A 27,099-nucleotide genomic window follows, 5' to 3' on the forward strand; every position below is an offset into this window, starting at 1 on the left:
TGGCTACGGCTTAAGGTTTGCCAAGCATTCGTGATTGGTGATTGGTGCCTTAGCAGTTCGGGCAGTTTCCTTTTTAGGTTCAGCTTGAAACGGGAATCGAACTATCTTCTTGTTGTCAACCTTGTCGAAACACGTTGTGCAAGTCGAAACACGTTGGGCAAGTTTTGAGACGGCCACTATGTACAGTATGTAGCGCTTTGCATTTCGTGCTTTCCAATCGTGAATCGTGAATGGCGCGAAAGACTTGAAATCACTTGGGCGCATTATGGGAGAAAAGTCACGAGCAAATTTGTTTTTAAGGTCCATTCACAATTCGATATTGCAGAATCGATTGATGGCGGCAAGATACGTTCAGTGTCCGCTCATCTATGCTTTCCATCAGGCCTGCAAACGCCGCGTGGAAAGTGAAAATATCGGAAATCGGCAATCGGCAATCGGCAATCGGATATTCAGTCTGCCAACTGCCATAACATTCGTGATTTTTGGCTGAGAGGGTGAGAGAGAATCTTGAGAAATAGAAGAAAAGCCGCACAAGACGATCTTTGAATCACGATGTGTGTGTGGAGAGAGAGAGAGAGAGAGAGAGAGAGCTCTTCAAGTAATCTCATCCTGTCACCACCATTGATTCCTTTCAGTCGCCTTTCAGCCACGAGACACCTCTCCGTGCTCAGCTCGCCCCATTCTACTCCGGCATGGCACCAAAGCGCGCCTTGCTCAGCTTGCAGCCTTTGCTAGCTGTCCGATATGGCACCCGCAAGCTTTTCCTTTCTGGCACTGTCCGTCCCCTTACATACTCGCCTCTGAGAAAATCGGACAACTACAAATTCGACGAATCACTGGCACCACCGCCTTCGATAAAGTCTTCATCGTCGTCCGTCGGGTCGTCCTCCTCCGGGCCAAGGCTGTCGGTCACTTCGACCAGGATCGACCAGCACGAGCCATGTGACTCGACTCTTGCCAGAACCATCTTTGTACGTACCAAGGACGGCAAGCACCTCGTCTCTGTCGTACACACGCTATCACTACTCTCCCAGCTTGCTTCCAAGTTTGGTCCTATTCAGCACTTTCACTTCCCACGCGAGCCCTCTTCGCAAAGACTGCTCGGCTATGGCAGCGTCACTTTTTTCGACAAACAAAGCCTCCAAAAGGCGCTCTCCAACGATGGCATTCATACCGTCATTCTGCCGCCCATTGTCCCGTCTAGAGCACCCCGCTCCTATCTTTCCGACAAAGAGCATGCACGTCTCGTAGGCATGCAACCCTTAGTCAGCTGCCAAGCTCCGAGCGAGCACGCCTCCGCTTCACAAACCCATCTTTCCTCTCGCTCTCTTCAAAACCCTGCAGCCATGCGTCCGGGTTGGAACGACGTTGCTCCGCTGTGTAACATGCAAGCAGCGACTGGCTCTCGTTATTTTGTTGATCAGTCCGAAGCCACAGACGAAACGCCTCAGGACGCTATCATTGCCCACAACTCTGACTTTTACCTCTCTACTTCACACGTTCCCGTCGAGATCAAGATGGAGCGTAGAACCTCTTCTCTCACTACACGTCCAGGTGCAATTGCTACGGCCCGCCTCAGTGGCAACGCTCATCGCGCCAGTTTGCATGTCAAAGTACGTGATGCTTTGCGCCAATTCGGCGGGTTCAGCAACATTGTTCAGGAGCAGCGCCTGCTCGACGAATCTCTTGACTACTCGTACGACGAGCGAGACGCTCGTCCTCGACCCGCAGCTCGCAGTCATGCGCGACGTCAGCACACCAAGGCAAATCCGCAGTGGCGAGCCAATCGTTCTGCACCATCCTCTTCCTCCAGAAACTTGTTCACTTCAGCGGCCCTACCCAGCGCCGAACAAACAAAAGCCAAACGCAAGGCAGAATGGCAGCGCAACCGACATTCCAGCTTTGTCGATCAGCTCTACCTGCGTCTCACGGCTGGCAAAGGGGGTGACGGCTGTGTTTCCTTCCATCGCGAAAAGTTTGTTCAATTTGGCCCTCCCTCGGGAGGCAACGGAGGCTCGGGAGGCTCTATCTACATTCGTGCCGTCGATGGCCCAACCACCCTCGCTCGCATTTCGCGTCGCTTTCGGGGCGCCGATGGGCCTCATGGGCAAGGCAGTTTTTTGCATGGTAAGAAGATGGAGGACAAGTTCATCGAGGTTCCTGTTGGCACTGTCGTGACCGCTACTCGACGTCTCCGCATCCCCGAGGAGGAGGAAGCCGAAGAGTACTATCACGACCTGCTCAAGCGTGCGGCCAAGGCCAAATGGGATCCTACCGGTGTTGTCGCCAAGGACGACGTGGTGCTTGCTGCCGAGGAAGAGGAGCGTAGACGACTGGCATGCACAAAACAGCCGCCGCTGGAGCTCGAATATGACATTGATGAGGCGACAGCTGAAGAAGCAACTCACAAGCAGACTGCCACTGTGGCAAAGGCAAACAAGCTGGAAGAGGACGAGATCGACGGGGAGGATCTCTTGGATCCGGAAGCAGCGCGTCAGCTTCAAACGCTTCGCGACCGCGTATGGCGTCATTATCCACGTGCAGAGGAAACCAACTACCGACGCAACGAGTTTCGAGCGGCCGAAATGCGTCTCGCGCTCGACCGCCGTCGTCGACGACGATATCTTGCCCAGTCCCAGGCAGCTTCCAACGCCGCATCCGGCCTGGTAACTGTGTCAGTGGCGTCCTCGGCGGATCAGCCTTCGGCAGCCTCGGTCACGCCATACGAAGACGAGACGCCCTCTTCAGTGCCATGGCGTGTCGACCTCAACGAGCCCACACCCGCCGATTCTCCTGGCATCCTGCTTGCCTCTGGTGGTCGCGGCGGTCTCGGCAATCCCACCTTTCTATCTTCCGCCAATCGATCACCCAAATTCGCCACACGGGGTGAGTGGGGAGAATCACTCGAGGTCATGCTCGAGCTCAAGCGACCATCCGATATCGGCCTGGTGGGCTTGCCCAATGCAGGAAAATCGACCATCTTACGAGCCATCTCGGCCTCCAAGGCACAAGTTGGCCATTGGCGCTTTACCACGCTTTCACCAAATCTTGGTGTCGTGCGACTCGGCTCGGACGGCAACGTGATCGGAGTCGACGACTCCGAAGTGCAAGAAGGTTACGGTGACGATCGAGCCATCTACTCCAAGTGCGCATCGACGGGTGAAGCTTGTGTTGATGCAGAAGAAGAGTTCCGCCTCGTGCTCTCCGACATCCCTGGCCTGATCGATGGCGCAGCCGACAACCGTGGTCTCGGTCACACGTTTTTACGGCACATCGAACGCTGCTCCCTCCTAGCCTATGTTCTTGACCTTACCGAGCCGGAACCGTGGCGTGACCTGAAAGTGCTGCACAACGAACTCGCATCTTATCGAAACGATCTCCCTACCAAAGCGCGCCTGGTCATCGTCAACAAAGCCGATCAATTCGAAACGCCAACAGAAATCCAGGACGCCAAGACCAAGCTGGACAGAATCCGTCGTCAAGCTCTCGAGATCTTCCAGGATCAACAAGCGTTGAGTGGTCGCGTCGTAGCTGTTCCAATGAAAGTTGTGACGCTCTCGGCCAAGAAAAAGCAGGGAACGGCCATGTTGGCAAAAACTCTGGTCGATTTGCTAAGCGCACAGCGTGACGCCGAGAATGACACTTCAGAGCAAACATCTGTGTAATCACCTGGCGAGCTTTGGGACATGGTTAGGCACAGCAAAGAGGCAGTCCTGTCAACGATCAACGCAACAAGTGATAGCGAGGATGAAGTTCACATACAATTGACAGATGTGCCGTGCAGAGACAGTTGATCAAAGAAAACGTGAAACAGCGGAAGAACAGCCAAAGAGTAATCGTGAACGTTGAGACTCACGACTGTAGCAAAGGCGAATCAGACCTGTTAGCTATTCAAGTCTACGGCGCTCAAAGGCCAAACGAGGCGTCAAAAAGACCTCTTACTGCATGTGCTTCTGCTGGATTACATCCCGTATGTAGCAGGATTGTCGCATATCACACCCTGAGGTCTCTGAGTTGGGTCTCTAGGAATCCACCCGTACTGCAAGCCCTTTTGGTAGCTCCAATCCTCGGCCGCCTTCGCTTCGGTCTTCCACGTCCACATGAACCAGCCTTTGCCACCTTCACTCGAGTCCACCTGAGCTTCCCACATCCTGCCCAACATCTTCTTGTAATCCGTGGTGAAGGTGGATGCGTCACCGGTTCTGGCGTAGCAATCCGCAGATGTGCCGGCCTTGCTGCCGGCGTTACGACCGTTGACGCCGTTGGCGCAGTCCGTGTAGGCGGGCGTCCATTCGCCAATAATCTGCGGGTGCACGCTGTTGGCAATGGCCCATTTCAGTTTCAGCGAGCAATAGAAGGCCAGTCGTTCGGAGGGCGAGAGAGCGATCTGTTCCGCAGAGAAGATCGTGTAAACGTGAGAGTCGATAGCAACACCTTCGTACTGTGGGGGCAGCGCCTTGTTGTTCCAGTAGTCGGAAACAGCTGGTGAGATGAAACCATCGCTAATCGCAATCAACAGTGGTGAAACTGGGCCGTTACGTCCAGTGGGATAACGAACGACCTCGTAGGCACGTATGTAAAAATCGATGAGAACGTTTTGATCTTGAACCGGTTCGTTGAGCAGTTCAATCGCGGTGACCGAGTTGGCATACTGCGACTGGGAAAATTCTTTCGACATGGTCTGCAAGATGTTGACGGTACGGTTGATATTCGAAGCATCGTTGGCCCACTGGTTGACACCGGCGCGACCACCGTGTTCGAAACCATTCTGATTGCCTGGTGCAGTATGCAAATCCACCAACACCTTGATGTTGTACTTAGCACACACACGAGCCGCCTGCTTGAGCAGATCCCACTGGTTGAGCTTCAGATATGGCTCTCCCGCTGCCACTTCAAAAGCCCAGTAACCAATGGGGATGCGAACGTGGTTCAAACCGGCAGAAGCGATCTGTCTGATGTCGCTCTCGCTCAAAAACGTGTTGAGATGGTTTTGCAAGATCTTTGTGGCCTGACCCCGGGGCTGAAGCGAACCAAAGGTCCACTCATCGACAATATTGGCGTTGCCCGTAGCAGCAAAAACGCCAGGAGTAATAAAGGGCTCTATGACAAGCCAACCGCCGAGATTGACGCCACGGATCTTGGAGGAGGTACTCGTGTATGGCCATCGGAGCGCAGGCATAGCTCGCGAGAAGAGGCGATTTGCGCTTGTCTTTACTTGTTGGACACGTCGCCTGAACCTCACAAAGGGGATGCCAGGCACCGAGAGTGTCGAGAGAACGCTGCGAGCAGCATCGAGTGTCACAGTGGCAATCACCTTTGGCTTGACCGACGCAGCACCGCGTGAGTTGGCATCAGTAACGCGGAGGACGATCTTTCGACCCGTAACTGAAGCAGCGCGAGCGCTCGAAGTGGCGCCGGGTAGACCGCTGGATGTGACAACGGAAGCATTGCCAGAGACAGCGTTACGGGGAACAGGTATGTTGAGGAGACCAGAGGCGAGACCGAACGCCAAGACAGTCAAGACGGCACTCTTGACGAGCGTTGTGATCTTCATGGCGGGTCGAGGATGGACTTTGAGTTGAGAAAGGCGTGACTGAACAAGGTATTGCCGCAAGTATAAATGTATGATTGTGGATGGGGAAGAGAAGAGCGAAGAGCGAAGAGCGAAGGGGGAAGGGGGCAAGCGTAAGCGGGAGGGTAGAACAAGACTCAGGAACAAGCAAAGTACAGAGCGTCGGAGCAATCAAGCAATCACGGCAGGAATATGGGAATCATATATACTTGGTTGTCAAGGAGCGCCTATGACCGGAGACGACAGCAAAGACATATGCGTGCACGAAACGGGTCGGAATCATGGCAACAGCCAGATGCTGTCGCGAAACAACCGACGATTTCGCACATTTGGAGTGGACTTTGAGAGGTCTGTGAGAGGCGAGTCGCCAGCTTTGTTCCATGAGGCATGGTTGTGGCGATTTGCGAAGCATCAAAATCGGAAGCCACAGGCGGAGAGGGGGAGAGGGGGGGATGTGAGTAGCATCGCAAGCTGAGCTTAATCGGCAATCGTTAATGAGATATCGACGTCAAGGCAATGAAGCGTGTCCGGCGGTACTGCGGTCGCCTGCATCCAAGTAGCCTAAGCGCTGCATTCATGCAGCCGTTTCTGGTGCAGAATACTCTTACCTCCAAGGTATCTATCGAGGCAAATCACGAATGGCTCTTTGAGTAGTGTCGCGCGATTCTTGATTGCCAAGAGTTTTGAGGTAAAAAGACCGGATTGGGAACCGTGTTTTGGATGGTGCAACGAAGACAACACATGCTACTGTGTCGACCGTATCTGACACCCGAGAGGTTTTACTAGCAACTAAACCACGAATCGCGGCGTTTGTTCGGAGAAAGAAAGGGACCTGTCGATGGTGACGGTTCCTTGAACGGGGTAAGTCGTGCACAGTCACGTAGCTACAGAACACAGTGAAGATCAGCGTAAGCGCAAGCGATGGATGTTATCTTATCCGAGATCGCGCGTCAAGCCATGCGACGTCTGTTGCCATGGCTCGAAGACGCCCAGCCCAGGGTTCTGAATGGATCGAGAACATCTAAAAGACAATCATCAATCATAATGCCAAGCGCTGCTATGAAAAAATGTACTATAATTTGTACAGCAGCTTTTGGACTGGCGAATGGCTTCTGCTGATGCTTTAGCCGAAGAGGAGTTCTTTCACCGAACTGTCCATGGCAATACCATCCAGTAACTGACTGCTCTTCGGGGATTAGAGCAAGACAGCAAGAGAGGGTTCAGCAGCCACACAAGTACCTTCTTGCACTTTAGGGCGTACGCGCCAGGCACGCGTCCAGTACGGCTTACGCGCCACTCATGACTCATACTCGTTCAACTCCGCTCTGTCGCGTGTCTCAGCCTGCAACGTTAATGAGAAGACTCCCACACACTGTCTCACAAAAAAACTCTAGCTCAATCGCGGCCATGCCCCGTTCCTGTCGAGGCTTTGATTAAGTTAGCATGAGATTGCAACACAATCGTGTATGCAAAAGGCGGAGCAGTCGCTAGCACATTCACGATTCCCGATTCCCGATTCCAATCAAGATCGTGGATAGATGTGTGCATCAACACGGCAGAGCGCATGAACACAGATTGATTCTGGCATGCACTGTAAATTGTCGCCGACCATGAAGGGTGAGAAGCACACTGTCCGATTCGAGTCTGTCACTGATTGAAACTACTACTACGACTGAAACTCGTGACTACTGTGCAGCGTGGGTGACGAGTACTCGTCGCACGACCCTCGACTTGGACGCACGACGCGTGACGCGTGACGAGAAGTGTACACTGTCAGCCAGAGTAGCTCTAACAACAGTCGCATATATTTGTGATTCACGATTCACGATTCGTGTCGATGCACCGTCTCGTGCGAGTTCTAGACTACATTCTGTGCTTCACGATTAATGAATACTCTCTCTGCGCGTCGCGGTCAGATTCACGATTCACGATTGACTGTTGGTTGGGCATCTCTGCTTGTGTGCCTCTCTCTCCACGCGACATCTTTCCAACACGAAACTCACGACTCTTGGTTTGTCGTGTCGAGGTGAGAGGGAAACACAAACATGAAAAGGAATCACGAACCACGAATCACGAATCGCTGTAATTCTTTGATTCACGATTGGAGCGAGCAGGCTCAACATCATCTCGACAACGTCAAAGCGTGAATTGTCGTCAATCACGAATATTCGTGATTCCACCTTTGCATCCATCCTTTCCTTTTTGAAACCTGCGACCCGCGTTTCACCATCTCCTCGTCTTCTCTCTGGAATCCTCAAGTCGCGTCTCTCGCAGCCCACACAGCAAGCGCGCCACGTTCTGGGCTCGATACTCTTCTTCCCTTTTCATTTGCGCTGGAACCAACATCCAACCGTTTCGCCGTTTCGCACTCGAGTCTGCACAAAGTTTCGCCCAACATCTTAGTCTTGCCTCTCTATATCATAGCTGTACAACATGTCTAAATCTGACCTTCCTCAGTGGGGCAGAGTCCTCGTCGCCGGCGGTATCGACTGGCCAACATTGGGCCGAAAAGCCACAAAGAGCGGTCCACCCCTCACTGTCAATCCTGATCATCCAGATCTACCAGCTCCACACATTTTGCGGTCCGTGTCCAATGTCCGCATGAAGCGCGTCTTCTCCTCACATTCGTCCTGTCACGCGGTGCTTTTATCGGTCGATGGCAATGCCTACATTATCGGTCGAAACGAGCAAGGCCAATGTGGACTTCCTATCCGCCCAATTCCGGCATCTTCCAAACCGTCCGGTCCGGCTGTATGGGACGCCTATCTTCTGGACCATGCTACCGACTTTTCACCCGCTCTTCCCACTGGTGCCAACGGCCAGATCGTCTATGCAGCGTGCGGTCGCTCCCATACACTCCTTCTCACCGCTTCTGGCTCCGTCTACTCGGCCGGCCTCAACACGTCCGGCCAGTGTGGTCATCCAGAATCTCAAACCGTACCCATCTTTACGCGCATCGAGACTGCGCCATTCATCAAGGAGCGCGACGCAATCGTCGCCGCCTCGTGCGGCCTCACCTTTTCCATGCTCCTTACCCAATCCGGTAAAGTCTACACTATGGGCAGCTCAGAAAAAGGCCAGCTTGGCAATGGCCGTACGGGTGAGCACTTTACTTCGAGCAACCGGCTTGCATTCAACACGTTTTCAGAGCCGTTCCTCGTCAAGCAGTTAGCAGACAAGAAGATTGTCCACATTGCGTGTGGACAGCAGCACACGATCGCGCTCGACGACCAAGGCTTTGTCTACGTCTGGGGTTTTGGTGGATATGGCCGTCTGGGTCTAGGCTCGCAGCAGGATCAACTTGTGCCAACGCTAGTGCCGCAGTTTGCGCGTGAGAATGTCGTCATGCGCGCCAAAGCCATCTATGCGGGTCCGACCAACTCTGCGGTGGTGGATGGACAGAGTATGTTCTGGCTCGCTGGTAAATGGAAGACGTCCGGTGACGGATCGGCAGGACAAGGCTTCATGACGTTCAAGTACCTTCCTGACATGATGGGCGTCAAGGTCACCAACGTAGGTCTCGGTGGAGTAACGCTGCTATGCACGGCGATCGAAGAGCCTTCGCTTTCAGGCGACCATGGCGCAACGATGAACATCTGCTGGGGTCAAAATGCAAACTGCGGTGAGCTGGGTCTAGGTGAAGGCAAGCCACGCTCAGCGACCAAACCGCTTCGTTGCGAGACGCTCGATGGTATCGCCATCATCGACATTGCCGCAGCGCAAAACACGACGTTCTACCTTGCGAGAAACATGGGCGAACGATACGGCGAACTTCCAAGATGGCCTGAAGTGGTGCCCAGCCAAGAGGTATGCATGGTGTGTGGCAAGGAGGAGGGAGAAGGTGGAGACGACAATGCGCTGTTGGAATGTGAAAAGTGCGAAAACCCGTGGCATTTGCACTGCCTGCAGCCCAAGCTCACGGAGATCCCCGAAGGCGAATGGCACTGCCCCAACTGTCAACCGCCAGCGCCTCAGACAGACACCAATGGCAACAGCAGCAACAACAGCAACAACAGCAACAAGAGGGGCAATGAGGACGACGACGAGCAAGCGTCACAAACCAAGAAGCGAAGGGCGTAGACGCTAGATCCGTACTAAGGAGAACCAGCAATCGTGAATGGAAGTCAGCGGCGAAAAGAGATCGCCGAAAATCGCATGTAACACTAGCTCGATGAGCCACCCGATCGATCTTCAGTTGAGCAACTTTTCATCCATCAGAAGCGGACGTGCATGTACTGTACCGTGTATAGTACGGTGGGTGGCTGAGTGGAGACACACGTACGACCCACTAGCGTGCACACGTAACAAGTAACACGTAAGATGTAAGACGTACATGGTAAGGTCTTTGTCCTTATGAGATCTTGACAGTTCTATCGAGCGACCAATTTTAAGGCCTACGTTTTGGGCTCTTTTTTTGTGGGGTTTCTTCTTTTGGCTGTTATTTTCAAAAGTGGTCAACAGCAAAACGGCAAGACGTGAGTGGAACGAACCCCTCCTAGTATCATCGTATCGCAGTTCAACGCATTGCGCGCAGAGAAAGAATGATAACACGCTCAGCCAGACCTCACCAACACCAACAATACTCGAGACTGACCTTCGAAACACGGCACGCCAACGGAGGTCAAGAAGCTGTGTGAAAATGCCCGATTCACAATCGGTCTGACCAGGTTCGATCAAGGGGCGCACAGAAGCACCAGAACACGAAAGGAAACGGTGAAAGCTTTCCAATTTAGCGCGATTCACATTCATCATTCGTGATTGTTTTGAACCCCGCAAAAGCACAATACACCACGCACGGCTGTGAAGGCACGAGCACGAGCACGCGCACGCGCACGCGCAGCATTTTTTCTACATCCGGATCACAATTCCGTGTTCCATGTTCACGTCGTCGTGCTTCACGCTTGACTCGTGTTTTGTATGTTTCACTTCAAAACATAGCATGCGACCATTCTCAACGACGCTCGCGCCCCTCCAACTCCTTTGCAGTCTGCCCAACGTTTGCCACCGTGAGCTGCAGGCCCAAAGAAAGAGCAAACCAAAAATGGTGAGCAACGACACGATAGAAGACTTGAGCCGAATAACAATCAAGCGAGAACCAACACCATCACGAATCACGAATGCTCGCGTTGCAGTCACGAGTACAGAGGCGCACGAAAAAAAGAAAAAAAAGAAAGAAAAAAATAACAAGCGGAACTAAGACGAGGCTAACCTGTCAACGGAGCGCTTTAAGGTAGTCACGAGTTGATGTCAGTTACGAGTGGGCTGCAGCGTTGCTTGATTAATTTGACGTGACAAAGCCGTGAGCCGCTTCTGGACAGGTCGCTTAGCAGAACCACAGACGCTTGCTCGGCAAATAATTCCTAGCCAGAACCTTCCTCCTCATCCCTCTCCACTGGTCATCGGCGACCTCGGACAGCGTGCTATGTATATCGAGCAACTAGCCGCGATGCGCCTGTACAGAGGTCATCACAATCATCGTCCACTTTAATTCCGACATTTCGGGGCTCAGTTCCAAGTGTCTCGCCTCGCTTTACACTCACCCACACATTCAAGACTCTCTCGTGCCTGCCTCGATTGACCAGCTGATTGCCGCTTCGACCCTATATCCTCGCTTATTCGTTTAAGCGATAGATGCACCCCTCGCTTCTTTCTGTAGTACTCTGTGCAAATCGCCATTGTGTCGATCGACAGCTCTTATTGCCATCACAACCACTCCAACTACAACTATGACTCTCTTTTCGCTGAATTCGGCCAAAACATCTGTCTATTCGGGTCCACTGTACGTCACATGTAGTGAAGGAAAGCTGCTCTCAGGTTGCCTTCACAGCGCTCTTTGTTCTGGACAACTTTGGCGCCAGTGAAAGCATGTTGGTGCGATCTTCATGCCGAGCATCATGAGCCTAGACGACCTTCAGTCGTGTCTGGGCAGTGAACGGATCCTCCACAAGCCCAGATGCACCGAAAGCACACCGTCACTCATCTTTCAGCTAAGCGATGGTGCTGCAATCAATGTACACTTCGTGCTGATTCTCGAAGCAACTGCCTTCGAGCAGTGTCTCGTTAGTGGCTTGCACGGTTAGAGAAGCGTCCCCGTATGAGCAAAGTCGTTCGAACGACTCCAACCCATCTCGCGTCCGTCCTTAAAAGGTGACCGCTAGCTTTTACTCATACGCACAAAGACTTTCCGAAGTCTTGTTGCACAGAAGCTCCTCGTCCGTTACATTGTCGGCGAGCCCTCTCCCTTCTCGTTCACCGTCTTCTGAAGGTTAAAGCGACTCATCATACAGAATAACTCCCTGGGCTTCCGTGCAAGCATCATTGCTGCCACGCGTGCTGACTGCATCCTTCAGCATAACATGAAAGACACCTCACAGCCTCCTCAGAAGGCCGAACACGACTCCCCATCCCAAGGCAGCCAGAGCACATCATCTCCCTGCCGCCATCCGCAAATGCTCATCTCTCGCATATCCGACAGGCCGCATACGAGTCGTCCGCACCCGTCAATTTGGATCGTCCTCTCTTTCTTCGTGAGAACTCCGAGACCACTGATTCTGCCACACCTCAACACAACAGAGTCCCCTCGACAGGCTCGGCCATGGTCGATCTCGGCAGTGCGATCGGCAACAAAGACCCCCAGCGGCAGGACGAGCCTCCTGCAACTACCTGTGATTCGAGCGTTTTGAAAAGTTCCGGTCAATCCGACGGCGGTACTCCCCTAAAAGTCCGTCGAAGAGGCATGATCAACGACAAGAAGCTCACCATCAACACCACAACTTCTTCCTCATTCAGCTCAAATTCGATCAGGAGGGCAAGTGATACACGTGCATCAACAGCTCCTACGAGACCAGAACGTGCGCTCAGGAAGTCCTCGGATCGCTCAGTCGAGCTTGCATCAAGCTCGCCTGGAAGCAAAGGTAAGGAGAGCCCAACCACAAGCCCGCTTGCCCCGCCCGCGAGCGCCAGTATCAGACGGGCAAGCTTATCTCCCACAGAACGCAGTCCACTCGCCGAAAACAAGTGCAGTCCATGCGTTCCATCCGGCAGCCTTAGCTCTGCATCAGCTGGTGCGAGCAGTGGCAGCTCGGACAAGCCTCTTCTCTCGGACCCAAGCTTCAGCTTCAATCCCAAGTTCCAGCTTGGTCAAAAAAATGGCATTTCTTCTCCACGACCCGTCAAGAACAAGACATCACCCACGAAGCCTTCGCCGACTTACATCAGTCCCCGCACTTCCATCGCCCCGAACTCTTCGCATTCCAACGAGGCTTCGAGCATGTCGCAAACACCGCGCAGTCCACGAATCCCTACAACACCGCGAATTCCCAGGACGCCCCTCACAGCTCGTCTTCCATATGCCTCAGGCCTTGGTCCTCAGTCTGCAGCTTCGTACCAAGGTGGGCTTCTCACCACCATCACTCGCGCTGCTTCTGGCGAGAGGGTCGTAACCCAAACTCCATCCGCTGGCTCTGGAACAGCCAGTGTGGCTGTTGCAGCCAACTGGACAAGGAACCGCAACGCAAGTATCGCTACCGAGATCAAAGAGTTCATGCGAGGTGGTACTTCCGAGGTAATCCCACGTCTCGAGCTTCGCGTTCTTGAACGGCCGGATCAGCAGTCGGGGTTCTTCAGCTTCGACCCTGAGAAGGTCCAGCTGGAACCGGAGAAACGCCATTCGCTGGCCGCTGCTCAGCCAAGCATTCTGAAAGAGAAGCCTGAAATCGCTTTGCAGGACCAGACAGATGATTCGTCTCCTCGTGCAAGTGCGTTCGCGAGATCTTTGGCTCTCGAGAAGCTCAAGAACAAACGCGTGTCAAGATCGACTTCGATTGGCCGAAGAGGATCTACAACTCGTCACAGTGGAAACTTTGACGGGCTCTCTTATGTGGGCAAAGACTCGTCTCGCCGCGAGAGGAGACGGACAGGAGCTTCGGTAGTCTCAGGACACTCTCGTCGATCTGACCGTTCAGCCAAGTCGAATCGCTCTGGGCTTATCCGACGGACTTCCACCCCCATGATAGGAGCCGGAAGCATCGAATCGACTAGACCCTCGTTTGTAGACCGAAGGCTGTCTTTAGCACCTTCGTATCTGCGCGGACCTCTTGACGAGACCATGCAGCTTGACAGCGAGGAATCTGAAAACGAAGATGACCTCGTCCACGAGCTGCACAGCCGCGTCACCAACATTCACGAGGCAAAGCGATGGATTCTGAGCCACCACAATCTAAACAATATCAATGTGTCAGCGACCAGCAGAGACGTTCAAGACGAACAGCGCTCGATATCTGCCATGCGACGTCCTACTTATGCAGCCTCGGTTTTCCAGCAGGCACGCCTGATGGAAGCTGAACGCCAAGCTGTGGTCGCTCCGGCGTCGTCTTCCGCTCTCGACGTCTACGCATCCGCTGCCAATATGCCCTTCACGCCGTTCCCTCAGACTCCAGGATTTCCCAAGACTCCGCATACTGCCTTTCCCGGGGGCACTGTGGAAGAAGGCAAAGAGCCCCTCGCTCGTCCAGATACTGCAGCAGCTGTTCTACCTGAACCTACTTGGAAGCAAAAGACGGCTCACTATCTCACAGCACCTTGGCGCTTCGTCCAGAGACAGATTTCGCCCAAATATGTGCTTACCATGGTGGACCCACGCGAGATTCTGTTCCCGATAACGCTCCGCAAAATCGCGCTGTGGTTCATTTACGGAGGTATCATTGCTATGCTCGTACTGCTCGACCGCTACTACCACTGGTGGGCCAAGCTTGATCATGTAGTGCACGGACAAAACCTGGCTATCATGGGCGTGCTCTACGGCTTTGAACCCACCATGATTGTCATTATCATGCTTGTGGCGCGTGTTCCCGATGCGCGCATTGTACCCGACCGTACCGTACTCGTGCCTCGTGGACGTGAGAGAATCCATTATCTCTCGGACGAAGAGGAGTCGAAACACAGCACGAGCAGCGACGAAGAGTCGGTGGCGGACGCAGACATGGCAACTCAGATGCACTCGACCATCTTGGAAGAAGAGCACGACGAAGATGGCGGAGCGCAACCCGAGTCGCAGGGTCAGGAAACCAGTATCGTTGATCGAAAAAGCCGGCGTAGTTCAGGGGGGTTCCCTGATCTCCAACAGCCACCAATGCATAGTGCGTCGATTTACCATGCGCCTGCCTCTGGTAGGTCGGACGAGCGAAGAGGTAGCGAAGCGGCGCATAACTCCTGTGCTCTACAGGTACCTCGAACGCCTGGATTTGATCCTCGCAACAGAAGGAGTACCATCATCCTCCGTGAGCCTCTGATCATTGACTCTGTGAATGTCGACCTTCAGGCGCTAGGAGAACGTCGACCTAGCACTGCTTCGCATCAACTGGTTCTGGCCAGGACTGCAAGCAGAGACTCGCGGCGCAATTCGTACTTTAGTATGGTGGCTGCTGCTGCTGGGGCTCGACCCGGCGGCGCTACACTCGGTGCTGAGGCGGCTGCTGTGAGTGATCTTTACATCAAGAAAGACGGCAAGGACCTCATTGCCAACCACAGCGACTCGAGTGCCGGACTTGACGAGAAGAAAGCTGTCGACGTGATCGACAGCGACAAACCAGACGACGTAAGGATCGCGATGGACTCGATCACGCATCCATCGATGACAGAATCCATCGCGCTCGTGATCCCTTGTCACAATTCCGACGTTGAAGTTCTCAAAGCGGTTCTCTTTGCAGCATTGGTTCATTTCGACCCGTGGCAGATCTTTGTTGTCGACAATGGCAACTCGCCACAGCCTCCTACAGACATGGAGAGCTCCATCCGTTCACAACCCATGTTTGCGCGTGTCAACTACATCTGGTTACCCGTGGGTAACAAGAACATTGCCCAGTTTGTCGGTGCAAAGGCGGCCGCTGTACTCAACCTCGACTACGTGCTCACCATCGACGACGATGTCATCATTCCGGCCAACTTTGCTGCTCCCATGCACATTATCTCGGAGATCGTCACAGCGGTCTGCTATCCGATCACTGCGGTTGACCACAAGGGCGACCGTCCACTGTTCGTTGGATGGCAGGACCTTGAGTACAAGATGTCGGCTCTCGCCAAGATGGCCGAATCTAGGATGTGCGGTGTGCTGTTTCCGCATGGAGCGGCAAGCTTCTGGAAGCGCGAAACAATGATCGCTGTATTGCGCAGACACGATCTCATCTACTTTGCTGACGATGTCAAGATGGGTCTCGAGCTGCAGGCTATTGGCCAACGTATGGGTATCGATGCTAGCATCTCGTTCGAAACGGTGGCACCAGAGACGTTCCTCGGACCACCGACGGCTGGAACGCCCAACTACTACAATCAGCGCGTACGATCCTGGGAGATGGCTCGACATACGCTTTACTGGCAATTCTCGAAACGGTTTCTCTTCTCGCTCAACGGTGCGCGCACTCCAGTCGCCATTGGGTGGCAAAAATTCGCGCAGTTCTACAACTCGACAACCAACTTTATCGACTGGATTCGCTTGCCCATGTTCATCTTGCTCGGCGCAAGTGGTCAGTTTTGGCTGCGAAGCTTTGCGTTCATTGTTTTCCTTCCAGTAGTGCCTCTGCTTCCGTATCGCTTTATCAAGACGCGCAACCGTCCCGATCTGCACCCGCACTTGATCGACATGCTCACCTACGGCATCTACAAGCTTATGTACAGTGTTGTCTGCGTTTTTGGCGGTATTCGATCCATGCTGGTGTTCTTCCCCAATCACGGACACAAGCCGAACCTGGTCGAGATGGAAAAGAAACAGGATCCGAGATGCATCTGGTTGAGGGACGACTTCATGAAGAACAGCGGTGGACAGGGCGACTTGAGAGATGAACCTCAGCAGATCATGTTGGATGATGCAGCGGCTGCAGTGGCTGCAGCAACGGTGGTACAGATGGCCAAAGAGCAGCACGAGGTGGCAGAGGCGGGAAGGGTGAATGCACTGCCTTCGATCGCCGCAACTTCAGATGCGACGGTGGCGGTATAGGCATCGAAAACGCCGGATGATGAACCTCTGCCGACTCTGTACGAAGCTCAATGAGATAAGGAATTGCACTGAAGTACAATACATATCTCTTCCAGACTTTGTTCTATCCGTTCTGCCTACCTACAGACCTGTCAGTAGGGTCCAGATTCTGTGCACAGTCCTCTTGTGTCCCGCCGGGATGTCCTCTCGCACGCGATACCTCGCACGTGACATCCGATGTAGCCTCACCATAGCCCGTACACGCACCCGCAGGCTAGTTGTCAGCTAGCCTGCTCTCCACGCTCCTATCATGCAATCCATCATCATCGTTATCTATACGTAGGTCATCTGTGTATATATCTATACAAGTGTGACATCTTTTCAGCGATCAATGTCTTGCGATGCTGGCCGAGCACTCTGTGCGCAGTTTGGCTCCTGAGACACAGTGTGCACATCTGCGAGTCTATGTTACGGGCGTCGTAGCACGGCAAGGTGGCACGGGTGGGGAATGAACCACAGGGGTTTCAGAATTCGGCTGCCACACGCAGTTCGTGGGTGCAGAGCACACACTTTACAAGACAGCACTTTCCTTGTTGTGGATGAGCTGGATCTCATCCCTCTACTATTCTTTTATCTCACTGTTTACTCGCCATTGCGAAGCATCTACTGTACTATCTTACGTTTTGTTCGACCAGTGCAGCAATCCAATACAATGCTGCCATATACGCTTGCGCCTCTAGGCCTGCGGATCAGCGTGATCGAAAGTCAGAACCTACGCTGAGACTGCAGCACTTACTCTGCCGACGGACCCTCAACCGTTGTGGTGGAACCTCAAGCATCACTAGACATCATATAGCAGAACATCGTCGTCAAGAATGCTCACGAGGTGCACTGCACACCCTTTCAGAACCGAGCTACGCCGCATCACCGCTGGGTGAAGCGTTCATCGCATCCAGCCGATACCGAGTCCTGTCGCACATCACCCAACTCATTGCGTCATACGCACGGACTGCGGTCTTCAGGCACAGAATTGTGACCTTAGAGTAGAGCTCTCAAGTGATACCTCGTAGCTCAGCATGGACCACCACGTAGCGGGCGAGACGACCCGGGAAGGTGTAGACCAACCTCCTTCCGTCCCCGAGCCTCGTCGTGCGGACCCTTTCGACGCGATCGATGCGTTGGCTAAAGAGATGGGACGACTTGCGGCCGCTTGGACAAGGAACTCGCAGACCGAGATAGGAGAGAGGCAGACCTAAACGCTCGAATCCTTGATTTGATACAGCAGCTGCATCAGACACAATTGCCTAGTCTTATGTCTCAGGCTAAAGTGCTTGGAGACCGGAAGTCTTTTAGTGATCGTCTCAACGAAGTCTATGGCCACCGAGATGAGGAGGTCGAGGCTTACACCAAGCTCAGTCAGCTGCGAATGAATACGGGCAGGCAAGGCTACGGAGTACGTCGAAGAATTCCGCAATCTGGCCAGTCGAGCTCACATAGACAGTCAGTCCCTCCTTATTCACCTATTCAAGTGCGGTCTTACCTCCACCCTCGTCAGGACGTTCCACCGTTCCCCACCCGACAGCATCTGGGACTGGTATCGTGAGACTCAGTCAATCGATCGATCCCGGGTCCTCATGGAACAGGCAGGGCACACGGGGGTCGACAGTACGTTTCGTCCAACATCGAATGACTCACATGGGACAATGTATTGATGGCATGCCTTGTCCTACAACCCTCATCGCCATCGCCTTGTATATATAGTCAATGTTTACTTCGCTTCTCTGCGACTCGTTCTAGGACAGCTGTTCTTGAGTTTGTCGGCGCCATCAATGGTCAACCAACTCGGATCCTGGCGGACACAGCCGCTTCACTGTCTTTACTCTCTTCTGTTTTCGATGACAAGTCTCGTGTAAAAACCAAAAACATAAAAAAAGGGTCGGTCCACGGTATCACCGGCCACAGTATGTCGTTCAGTCAAGAAGCTGTGGTACGAATCGGAGTCGACCTGTCACCGCTGAAGGTATTCGTGGCGGATATCGCCGATTTCGACCTCGTCATCAGTTTCAGCAAAAAGTGTCGCTTCAAGCCGTCCATCGACTGGAGGGCGTTCCGCATGGATACGAGTTTGTATCCGCCCGGCAACTTACAATTCAGCAGTGGAGGACGGTCCCATTGGTGTCATGCTTGTCGAAACCCTCGCACACTCGCTGCCATCGGTTGGGTTTGTGCCGACAGATGAGGACAAGGGAATCGTACGATGCGAACAAGCTCCCTGCACCATACCAGAATTTCAAGGCAGTTCTCAGTGAAATCGAGGCAAACAGGTTGCCACCGCGCGGCGAAACCGACCTGGAAATCGAGCTTGTCCCAGAAAGTAAGCCTCGTCAAGGGTCACTATTCCTCAAAGGGCCCAAAGAGATGGAAGAGCTTCGTAAGTACCTCGACGAGAACCTAGACAAGGGGCTCATCCGCCCGTCGAAAAGCCCAGCGCGATCGCCAGGATTGTTCGTGCCAAAGAAGGACGGCGGCCTTCGGCTTTGTGTCGACTATCGGAGTCTCAATGAGGTTACTGTGAAGAACTGAGCGCCCATCCCCCTCATCGAGGAGCAGCTTTTTCTACTATGAAACGCCAAGATTTACACCAAACTAGACCTCAAAGCTGCTTACAACCTGGTACGAGTCGCTGAAGGCGACGAGTGGAAGACTGCGTTTGGGACGCAACTCGGTCTGTACGAGTATCTGATTATACCGTTTGGGTTTGCGAATGCCCCACCGCATTTCCGATCATTGGTCAACAGCATCTTGCGCGACATCATTGGGGTGTACGTAGTTGTCTATTTGGATGATCTCTTAATTTTCTCCAACACAACGCTGAAACACAGCATGGTCGTGAGGTACTCAGCCGGCTACGACGCCCGTAACACTCTGGCACAATTTATGCGACCCACGGTTACCAGTGAGCAATCGTGAAAATCACACTCGAGACTCCCAGCGGCTTTTGCTTACCAAGGCATGCGATCACAGAGTCAGAGACAGGCGAGACTTTGACTTGGACCTTGGTCACGATGTCGATGGGCTGTTCTGAACACCTTCTGATGAGGTTGCCTAGACGATACGAATGGACTGTTCGGCTGAATCAAGCCTTGATAGTGGTCCCCTTTGTGCTTTTAGACTTTTGAGCTAGTGAGTTTCTGAATGGCCGCGTGTGAGCCGTTGCAGAGCGTAGGGAGAGCGTACATAACGTCTGCGAACCGTGAACACAATCACAATCGTCAGCGATTCACCAGCCGTCAAATATCGGGCGCTAGTCGTGATTGCCGCAGCCAAGTCGATAGAATCGGTTTCAGCCACACCGAAGGAGCCAAGTGAGCGTTGTCACTTTCAGAGCAAGCCCCGAGCCATCAGATTTGCGATTCCTGATTTCTGCCTGCATCCGGCTGCGGCTCAATCGTGAATAGTTATAAGTTATCGTGAATATTCAAGGTGTGAATACCTATTCGTGCTTGATATTAGACAATCAGCGTCGAACGTGCACAAAGTGTCGAAATTGGCAATATAACTTAATTCTTCGCATGTAGACGAGCGTGGAGCTGTCCACAAGTGCCACCTCATGCAGAACTCGCCGAATCACCGAGCGTGCGCTTCATGTCCGCTGTCTCCAAATTTCTTTGGTACTTCGAGTGACTTGGAGCCGTTCCTTGATTGTCTCTGTGTGCCTGAATTCTCTATCTGTGCTGTTCAGACCAACATGATTCGACGTCTTCAGAGCTAGCGAGCATGAGACACAACTCTAGACAGGTTTCTCGTATTTGGTCTAAGTTAGCAAAGTCCATGTAGAAAGATGAGATGGTGAACTGCGGAGATGTAAAAATCGTTAGTTCTTGGGCAGCAAATCAGCCTAAGCATTCATTCAGTTTTCCCACAAGCATATGCTGACTATCGTGCATACGGTATCGTGGTACGTGTTTGACTCTCCGAACTACGCGGTGCTCTTGTGCGATAGCATCGGAAAGCGACAAGCTGCGCTTGCTCTCGACGAGCGTTCCTCTGAGTCGTATCGCATCTTCACGTGGTGGGGTAGTGAGCACACCGATGCAGAGCCCTGCTTCCTCTAGCCACAGCTCGGCAACTCGGTTTTCATGCACTTTGAAGATCCATTCCTCCCGTCAGAAAGCGGTTTCGCTATCGTGTCGATCCTTTCTACCTCCCTCGGTCCTTCAAGGACGCTTCACTCCAAGTCGGACGGAGTTCAAATGTTGTCGAACTGAGGGGTCTAACTGCCGCCAAGCCATCGTTGCTGTGGCTGCTCCTCTGCGTCCGAGCAGCCATGCTACTAAGAGTTGATGTGGAAACAGCTCACTTGCCCTTCAGTGCTTCGGCGTTTTTGTCCCCTCCGGGGTGCAACCAGCAGTTCATGCACGTCCAACTATTCTGACTGTGTCACTTCTTGCGCTTCAACCGTTGCACGAGGTCAACGAGTTTGAACAGTCCCAGTGGTGCCTCGGACGTCTTGGAACTACGAGCCTTCATAGACCGCCTCATTCTCTGGCCTTTGCGCCGTTCCTTTTTGGCTAAAGGCGTCCAAACCATAATCGTTTCTCCCTCTGTCATTGCCTTAGCATTGTGAATCGTATCGCCAGCGAATGCTCGTTCCGGCTTACTTCGATGCGAAAAACGATTCGTCCGGCATGTCATAGCTCCGAGCCTGATCCGGATCCTCTTCTAGCAACGATTCTGCGGAGAGCTACAAAGTCATGGGAGGTATAAGATGATACCTCTCTCCTCTGTCCGGTTGGGTTCAAAGTCTTTGATTCTGACCCTTGTCTATCTTCGTTTCCTCTTCTCGCTCTCACCATATCACCCTCATTCCGATCCCTCCCTTTCCCCTCTCTTCCATCTCTCCTCGGAAACGACAGTCAATCGCGGCAAGCTACATTCATTTGATACACACTTCCTCAACAAAGACAACAGCTCCACTTTCACCAATCAACCACCTCAACCGTACCCGATCTTTTAGAACTTCGATTCATAGCCCGAGTTTACAACTCTCACAATGGTGAATCTGACGATCAGATTGACCGTGCTGGTGCAAGCAGCTTTGCTCATGCTTGCGCTGCAAAACGTGGCCACGCCCGCCACCGCTTTCTTGGGTCGCAGTCACCCCGTCTTTGCTGATCACGGCACCGAAGTTGCTAAAAAGACTGTCAACGTTTCTAGCACCACATTTGAGCATGCCGATGCGGCTCCACTCAAGCGCGCTCCGCTTGGCACCGACGAAAACGACGAGGACGAAGAAGACTACGACGAGCTCGAGATCATCACGGTTTTTCTTCCAGAGCAGTCAAGTGAGGAAGAAGGCCACGTTGACGCTCTACACAAGCGCGCTGGTCCTACACCTTGCCCCGCCAACCTTACCCGCAGAAGCGCAGCAGTCCAAACAGCTGCCGCCAACCACAAACGCGAACCTCAACCTGATCCGAGGATCATTTACAGGACAAGGTACAGGACCAAGACTGTCTATGTGACAAGAACCATCTACGAGACTGTCTACCGCAGATGTACCCAGTTTGTTCGCAGGGCCACTACTACCTCAAGGCGAAAAACAACCAGCACCAAACGAAAGACGACGAGCACCAAGAGAACATCAACGACGACGAGCACCAGGAGGACTACGTCGACCAGTTCGAAGAGGACGACTTCCACTTTGAATGCCGTCAGAACTGCAAGCAGCACCAGAAGGTCCACTACAACAACTTCGACGACGCCAAAACCTTCCACGACGTCGACAACATCTAGGTCTTCCACTACGTCCAAGCCTTCCACTTCATCGACAACATCCAGGTCTTCCACTGCATCGACAACGTCTAGGTCTTCAACTACTTCTTACTCGACTAGTAGCTCCAGCACCAACCGTGCATTGACCACCTCGTCCAGCCGATCTTCGACGAGCACCACGAGCTCATCCACTTCCACCTCTACTACTTCGTCAACCACGTCTTCTTCGACCAGCACCTCGAGCTCCGTCACACCTACGCCTACTCCCAAGGTATACAGCCTGATGGCCAACTACAACGGCCGAAACTTTTACGACAACATGTACTTCTACACATTCAAGGACCCCACCAACGGCTTGGTTGAGTTTATTGGTCAGAAGGAAGCCTCGTCCATGGGAATGATCAAGACTACCAACGGTGGTCAGGTGTACATGGGCTATGCCACTACTCGTGTTTACCCTCCCGCGACTACGCCGACTTCCACTACCACTTCCGCTTCCACGTCGACTGCTTCTGCCTCCACCTCCACCTCGAAGGCTACAGTGCGTCGTCGTCAGGCTTCGAGCTCGTCGTCGTCTTCTGGGACTCGTTCTGGAAGCGTCAGCACCACGTCGTCTACTTCGACGTCAAGCGCTGCAGCTACCAGCTCTGCAGCACCCATCCCATACTTGAAATCACTTCGCATTTCCTCTTTCGATACCTTCACCACGGGTGTTTTCATCCTCGATGCAACTCACATACCCGTCGGTTGTGGTATATGGCCTTCATGGTGGACCGTCCCCACCAATCCTACTGGTGGCTGGCCGAATGGAGGGGAAATCGACATTGTCGAAGGAATCGCGTTCACCTCTCAAAACACTTATTCAGTCCACACCACGCCCGGATGCAAGATCAACTCGACGACCAACTCGCAACTCGGTAGCTACCAACTTACCAATCTCACCCAGGCGACCAACTGCGCATCTGCCGAGACGGGCAACCAAGGTTGTGGAGTGCAGTCTTCGGTGCGAAATGACTTTGGTGTGGCGTACAACAATCAAGGCGGCGGAATTCATGCTATGGCTTGGGACAAAGACACGGGTATCAAGACGTGGTTCTTCACGCGCGACCAGACACCTGCCGATATCACTGCTGGTAAGCCTGACCCCACCGGTTGGGGTACACCACAGGCCAGCTGGCCGGCTGACAACTGTGACCCCAACAAGTACTTCTTCAACCACGTCAGCGTCTTCTCCAACACAATCTGCGGCGAATGGGCCGGCGACAAGAAACTTTGGAACAACGCTTACGCAGGCCAAACTCAGAGCTGTGCAAAGCTGACCGGCTATCCAACTTGCCAGGCTTATGTGCAGAGTCAAGACTTTGATTTCAGCGAGGCTTACTGGCTGATCAATTCGGTCAAAGTCTACCAGACTAGCAGGACCCCTTAAACACCTCTTGCTTCGAGTGATCTGTCTCTTGAATATGATGGACGGGCGACGAGATGGTGGTCTGGTCGGCAGGATAGCGGAGACATGGCTGGTTTCCTTGTCCACGTAATTTTTCCCTAGATCAATTACCCGTTGCCTGTCCTCTTCCTTTCTCGATACTTGTCACTCTTTTCACACACTGTAGCATAGGCTCTTTCTTGCCCGGACTATGGAAGCTCAGTTTTTGTTCGATGAGTCATCTGCTGACGTGCGCGTCTCTGAATTGCGTTGTCTATCGAGAGCATGACGATCACGAATTTGAGTGCCGGAAGCCGGTGGCTGGCCAAAAATACAACCATCATCACTTATTATCGTTCTTCGCCAACACGACGTCGGTCTCCATGCTCTCGAACGAGCGTGCCGTTCCCAATGCACCACTCGCGACTCTTGTCTTTCACGGCGTTATTCTCGATGCTGATCATCACATCCCTCTCGTAGTCATGCCAGAAGTAAGCTTCGTCCGCGTACACGGGTCGAGCAGCGACTCTTTCGGCAATGGCCAAACGTGTTTGCACAGCAAACCGTACACCACAGAGGCTACCGCGAAGCCAAAGTACCAGTTGAAGCTGTAGATGGGAACAACCAAGCTAATGCTCGGATTGATAGCATTCATGAATCCGGGCAAGTTTGGAAAAAAGGCTGTTGCAAAAGCAATGTACGCTCTCGGGTGGATCCCCCACTTTCCGTAGCTGAAGATACCGTGCGGATGCTTGTACAGCTGTTGTACGTCGAGGATTTGTCGTCCAAGAAGATAGTAGTCGACCAGGGAGATGCCGGAGATCGGACCCAACCAGCAACCATAGGCGCCTAGGAAATTGAGGAAGCCTTGAGCAGAGTTGACCAGGTTCCAGGGTGTGATGAACACAGCGAGGATACCAGCAATCAAGCAGCCTCGGTGAATGTCGATATATGCAGAGCATACGGCCATGGCGTCGGTGGCGAAGGAGATTGCATTGGCGGAAATGTTGACGCCGATAGTGGCGATGAGGAACACGAGCGCACCGCACAACGTCCATGCTCGACTCTCCCAAAGCCCTATCAGCTTGGCTGGATCCCAGGCAGCTTCGCCGTGAAGCGTTAGCGCATAGTCTGCGACGAAGAACCCACAGGCACATGGAATAGTACCTGTGATGGGCAGCAGTAAGACTTGCTGCCACGTCGGTTTGACAGATTTGCAGAATCGAGTGAAATCCGCAATATTAACCGCAACGGTGCAGTAGATCGTCGTCGCCGCGTTCAAGCCGACAATGATGGACCAAGCACCCGCCGTTACTGGGCCCCTTACCAATTGTCCTCCGCCATGTGTTCTGTAAAGTCTAAATACCCCTATAGCAATCAAAGCCGTTGGACAGATGTCCGCCTTGAAGCGGAAGAGCCATTTGAGCTTGTCTACCGGAATCATGGTGATTGCGGTTTGGACCAGCCAAAACATGAAGAAGCACAGAAGCCCACTAGAGGTGATGTTCGCACCGTCAGGTAGATGGTTCGGTATGTTCGCAAACCTTGGCGAGAGGCAGATCAACAGCTGCTTCGTGAGATGCCCACCCGTGACTGTGAGGATGCTGAGCCACATGAGTGCCAAAAAAGCTCTCGCTGCCACCGGAAAAAGGTAGATGCCCCAAGGAGCACGAATGATAACAGGGAAAGCGATGTGGTAGGTAGCGCCAATTACTCTCGCGGCCCACATGACGAAGCCGACGCAGAGAAAGCCGAGAAAGACGGCAGGGATCGCAGCTCGGGCGGTGACACCGGTAGCTGCCATGGAGGCTCCGAGATGCCATGTTGCAGGCGCGAACTGGTCCGAGATCCAGTAGGAGATCCAATCGATGGCTCGCCAGGTTCGTCGTTTCGGCGGGATGGGTTTGAGATAGTGATTGTCGAGAGCGGTTTCTTGCGAGAGGCGAAGCTGGAAGCTACTGTAAGTGTCAACGAGTTTGCCATTCTGGGTCGGCGGGGAAGAAAACCCATTTTCAAGTGGCAACAGCCGGGATGAAATGGGTTTTGGTGAGCGCAGGAAGGGTTGACAAAAGAAGACGACACGGAGCGAGCAAAGCTTGTATATAAGGGCAGCTAAGAATCCCATGCAACCCACAAGCGCATCGTTCTGTTCGACAGGCTACCCAGTGGGACCAGCAGCACATGAATCAACACCCGCACCACTAGCAGAGACAGCGCCGGACGGATGCTTGGACAAGAGTTCAGCGCTGTATGAGTCACTTTCGGCTCGATCGGTAAATTGGGAGGCGACTAGGCTCTCACTTCAAGCTCAAGCCCGGCTTTCTTCTTCGATAGGTGGAACCATTCCCACCAGGCACAGCGAGACAAGGTTTCGTCGCGTGCCAGGTTTGAACTAATTCCTGACTTGCAGCTCGACCTACTTGAAGCTTGTGCTTTTTCAGCAGGAGGGAGGAAGAGGTAACGACAGAGTCGAAGGAGATGTGGCCATATCACAAGCTCCGTCATTCGCTGAGTTGTCTTGCTCCTAGAAGCATGCTGATCCGACGTACAAAATAAGTGCAAGAAGACGATTTGAGCAACTGGGGAGTGCCTACTAAGCGAGATGCAGGCTAATCTTTGATCTTTACCGCGTGTTGTGTCGAGGACTATGCGTCGAGTTTTGTAGGCCGTGTAGGACAGGCAGACGGTCTAGCTCGAGTTTGCGACTGTGTCAAAGTCTATTCAGGAGCAAGCTGCAGTATATCACGAGGTCAACGTTGAAGATGTATCGCTGTTTCTATCGGTGTTTGTTAATACCAAAGGCTGGCAATCACGAATGGAGCTTCTCATTCCATGTACACGATCGTGGATTCGTGAGTGTCGCGGCGCTCTGATCTTGACAAGGACCCTTCGTGCTTGATGCGATCAGCGACACGCGACATGGCGACACGCGATAAATCGTTCAATGTCAGATCTAGGTAAATCACATCACTCCCGTAATGCACAAACCTTGGTCATGCTTAGTAATTGTTTGCAGGGCGGCGAAAGCATTCCGAAGCACGCGATTCTGCGAGTACAAAATCGTGAATGTCGGCGGCTTGGGCGCGCAGAAGCATGCGGGGGAAATGTCCAAAAGTGCCTATCTTAGCCAAAGCACGCCATCCAGTTAGACTCTGACTTCAGACGCATCGACAGATCGCACAATCACGAATCCAACCTTCACTTGCACACTCACAACCATCGAGCGGTGGTGGGTTCTACAGTGTGATGCCATACTTGCACAAAATAGGCAATTTGGCGCACAGCCGCACCCGCTCTGTGACGACTCTGTGGTGACGACACAGGTCGCTGCTTCGCTATCGTGAAAATATTTGTTTG

General features: G+C 53.1%; 7 protein-coding genes across 7 annotated transcripts; 5 read left to right on the forward strand and 2 right to left on the reverse strand.

The window, feature by feature from the left end:
* Nucleotides 1–692: 692 nt before the first annotated feature.
* Nucleotides 693–3,665, forward strand: UMAG_11148 (uncharacterized protein; the record flags this gene model as incomplete). Its single annotated transcript, XM_011392889.1, has 1 exon — nt 693–3,665. One exon carries the CDS (start codon nt 693–695, stop codon nt 3,663–3,665), a length of 2,973 nt encoding a protein of 990 aa, XP_011391191.1.
* A 296-nt stretch (nt 3,666–3,961) lies between these two features.
* Nucleotides 3,962–5,554, reverse strand: UMAG_04364 (putative exo-1,3-beta-glucanase precursor; the record flags this gene model as incomplete). The annotated part of the gene is made up of 1 exon (XM_011392768.1): nt 3,962–5,554. One exon carries the CDS (start codon nt 5,552–5,554, stop codon nt 3,962–3,964), a length of 1,593 nt encoding a protein of 530 aa, XP_011391070.1.
* A 2,451-nt stretch (nt 5,555–8,005) lies between these two features.
* UMAG_04365 (uncharacterized protein) lies at nt 8,006–9,652 on the forward strand (the record flags this gene model as incomplete). Its single annotated transcript, XM_011392769.1, has 1 exon — nt 8,006–9,652. One exon carries the CDS (start codon nt 8,006–8,008, stop codon nt 9,650–9,652), a length of 1,647 nt encoding a protein of 548 aa, XP_011391071.1.
* A 2,515-nt stretch (nt 9,653–12,167) lies between these two features.
* Nucleotides 12,168–16,562, forward strand: UMAG_11149 (uncharacterized protein; the record flags this gene model as incomplete). Its single annotated transcript, XM_011392890.1, has 1 exon — nt 12,168–16,562. The coding sequence occupies one exon, from the start codon at nt 12,168–12,170 to the stop codon at nt 16,560–16,562; it is 4,395 nt and encodes a 1,464-aa protein (XP_011391192.1).
* Nucleotides 16,563–17,617: 1,055 nt separating this feature from the next.
* UMAG_04367 (uncharacterized protein) lies at nt 17,618–19,626 on the forward strand (the record flags this gene model as incomplete). Its single annotated transcript, XM_011392770.1, has 7 exons — nt 17,618–17,690; nt 17,771–17,994; nt 18,071–18,206; nt 18,344–18,528; nt 18,777–19,106; nt 19,176–19,458; nt 19,499–19,626. The coding sequence occupies 7 exons, from the start codon at nt 17,618–17,620 to the stop codon at nt 19,624–19,626; spliced, it is 1,359 nt and encodes a 452-aa protein (XP_011391072.1).
* Nucleotides 19,627–21,594: 1,968 nt separating this feature from the next.
* On the forward strand, nt 21,595–23,745 carry UMAG_04368 (uncharacterized protein; the record flags this gene model as incomplete). The annotated part of the gene is made up of 1 exon (XM_011392771.1): nt 21,595–23,745. The coding sequence occupies one exon, from the start codon at nt 21,595–21,597 to the stop codon at nt 23,743–23,745; it is 2,151 nt and encodes a 716-aa protein (XP_011391073.1).
* A 460-nt stretch (nt 23,746–24,205) lies between these two features.
* On the reverse strand, nt 24,206–25,867 carry UMAG_11150 (uncharacterized protein; the record flags this gene model as incomplete). Its single annotated transcript, XM_011392891.1, has 1 exon — nt 24,206–25,867. The coding sequence occupies one exon, from the start codon at nt 25,865–25,867 to the stop codon at nt 24,206–24,208; it is 1,662 nt and encodes a 553-aa protein (XP_011391193.1).
* Nucleotides 25,868–27,099: the final 1,232 nt, after the last annotated feature.

The sequence above is a fragment of the Mycosarcoma maydis genome, chromosome 14 (genome assembly GCF_000328475.2).
Source record: "Mycosarcoma maydis chromosome 14, whole genome shotgun sequence".
Taxonomy (NCBI): Eukaryota; Fungi; Basidiomycota; class Ustilaginomycetes; order Ustilaginales; genus Mycosarcoma; species Mycosarcoma maydis.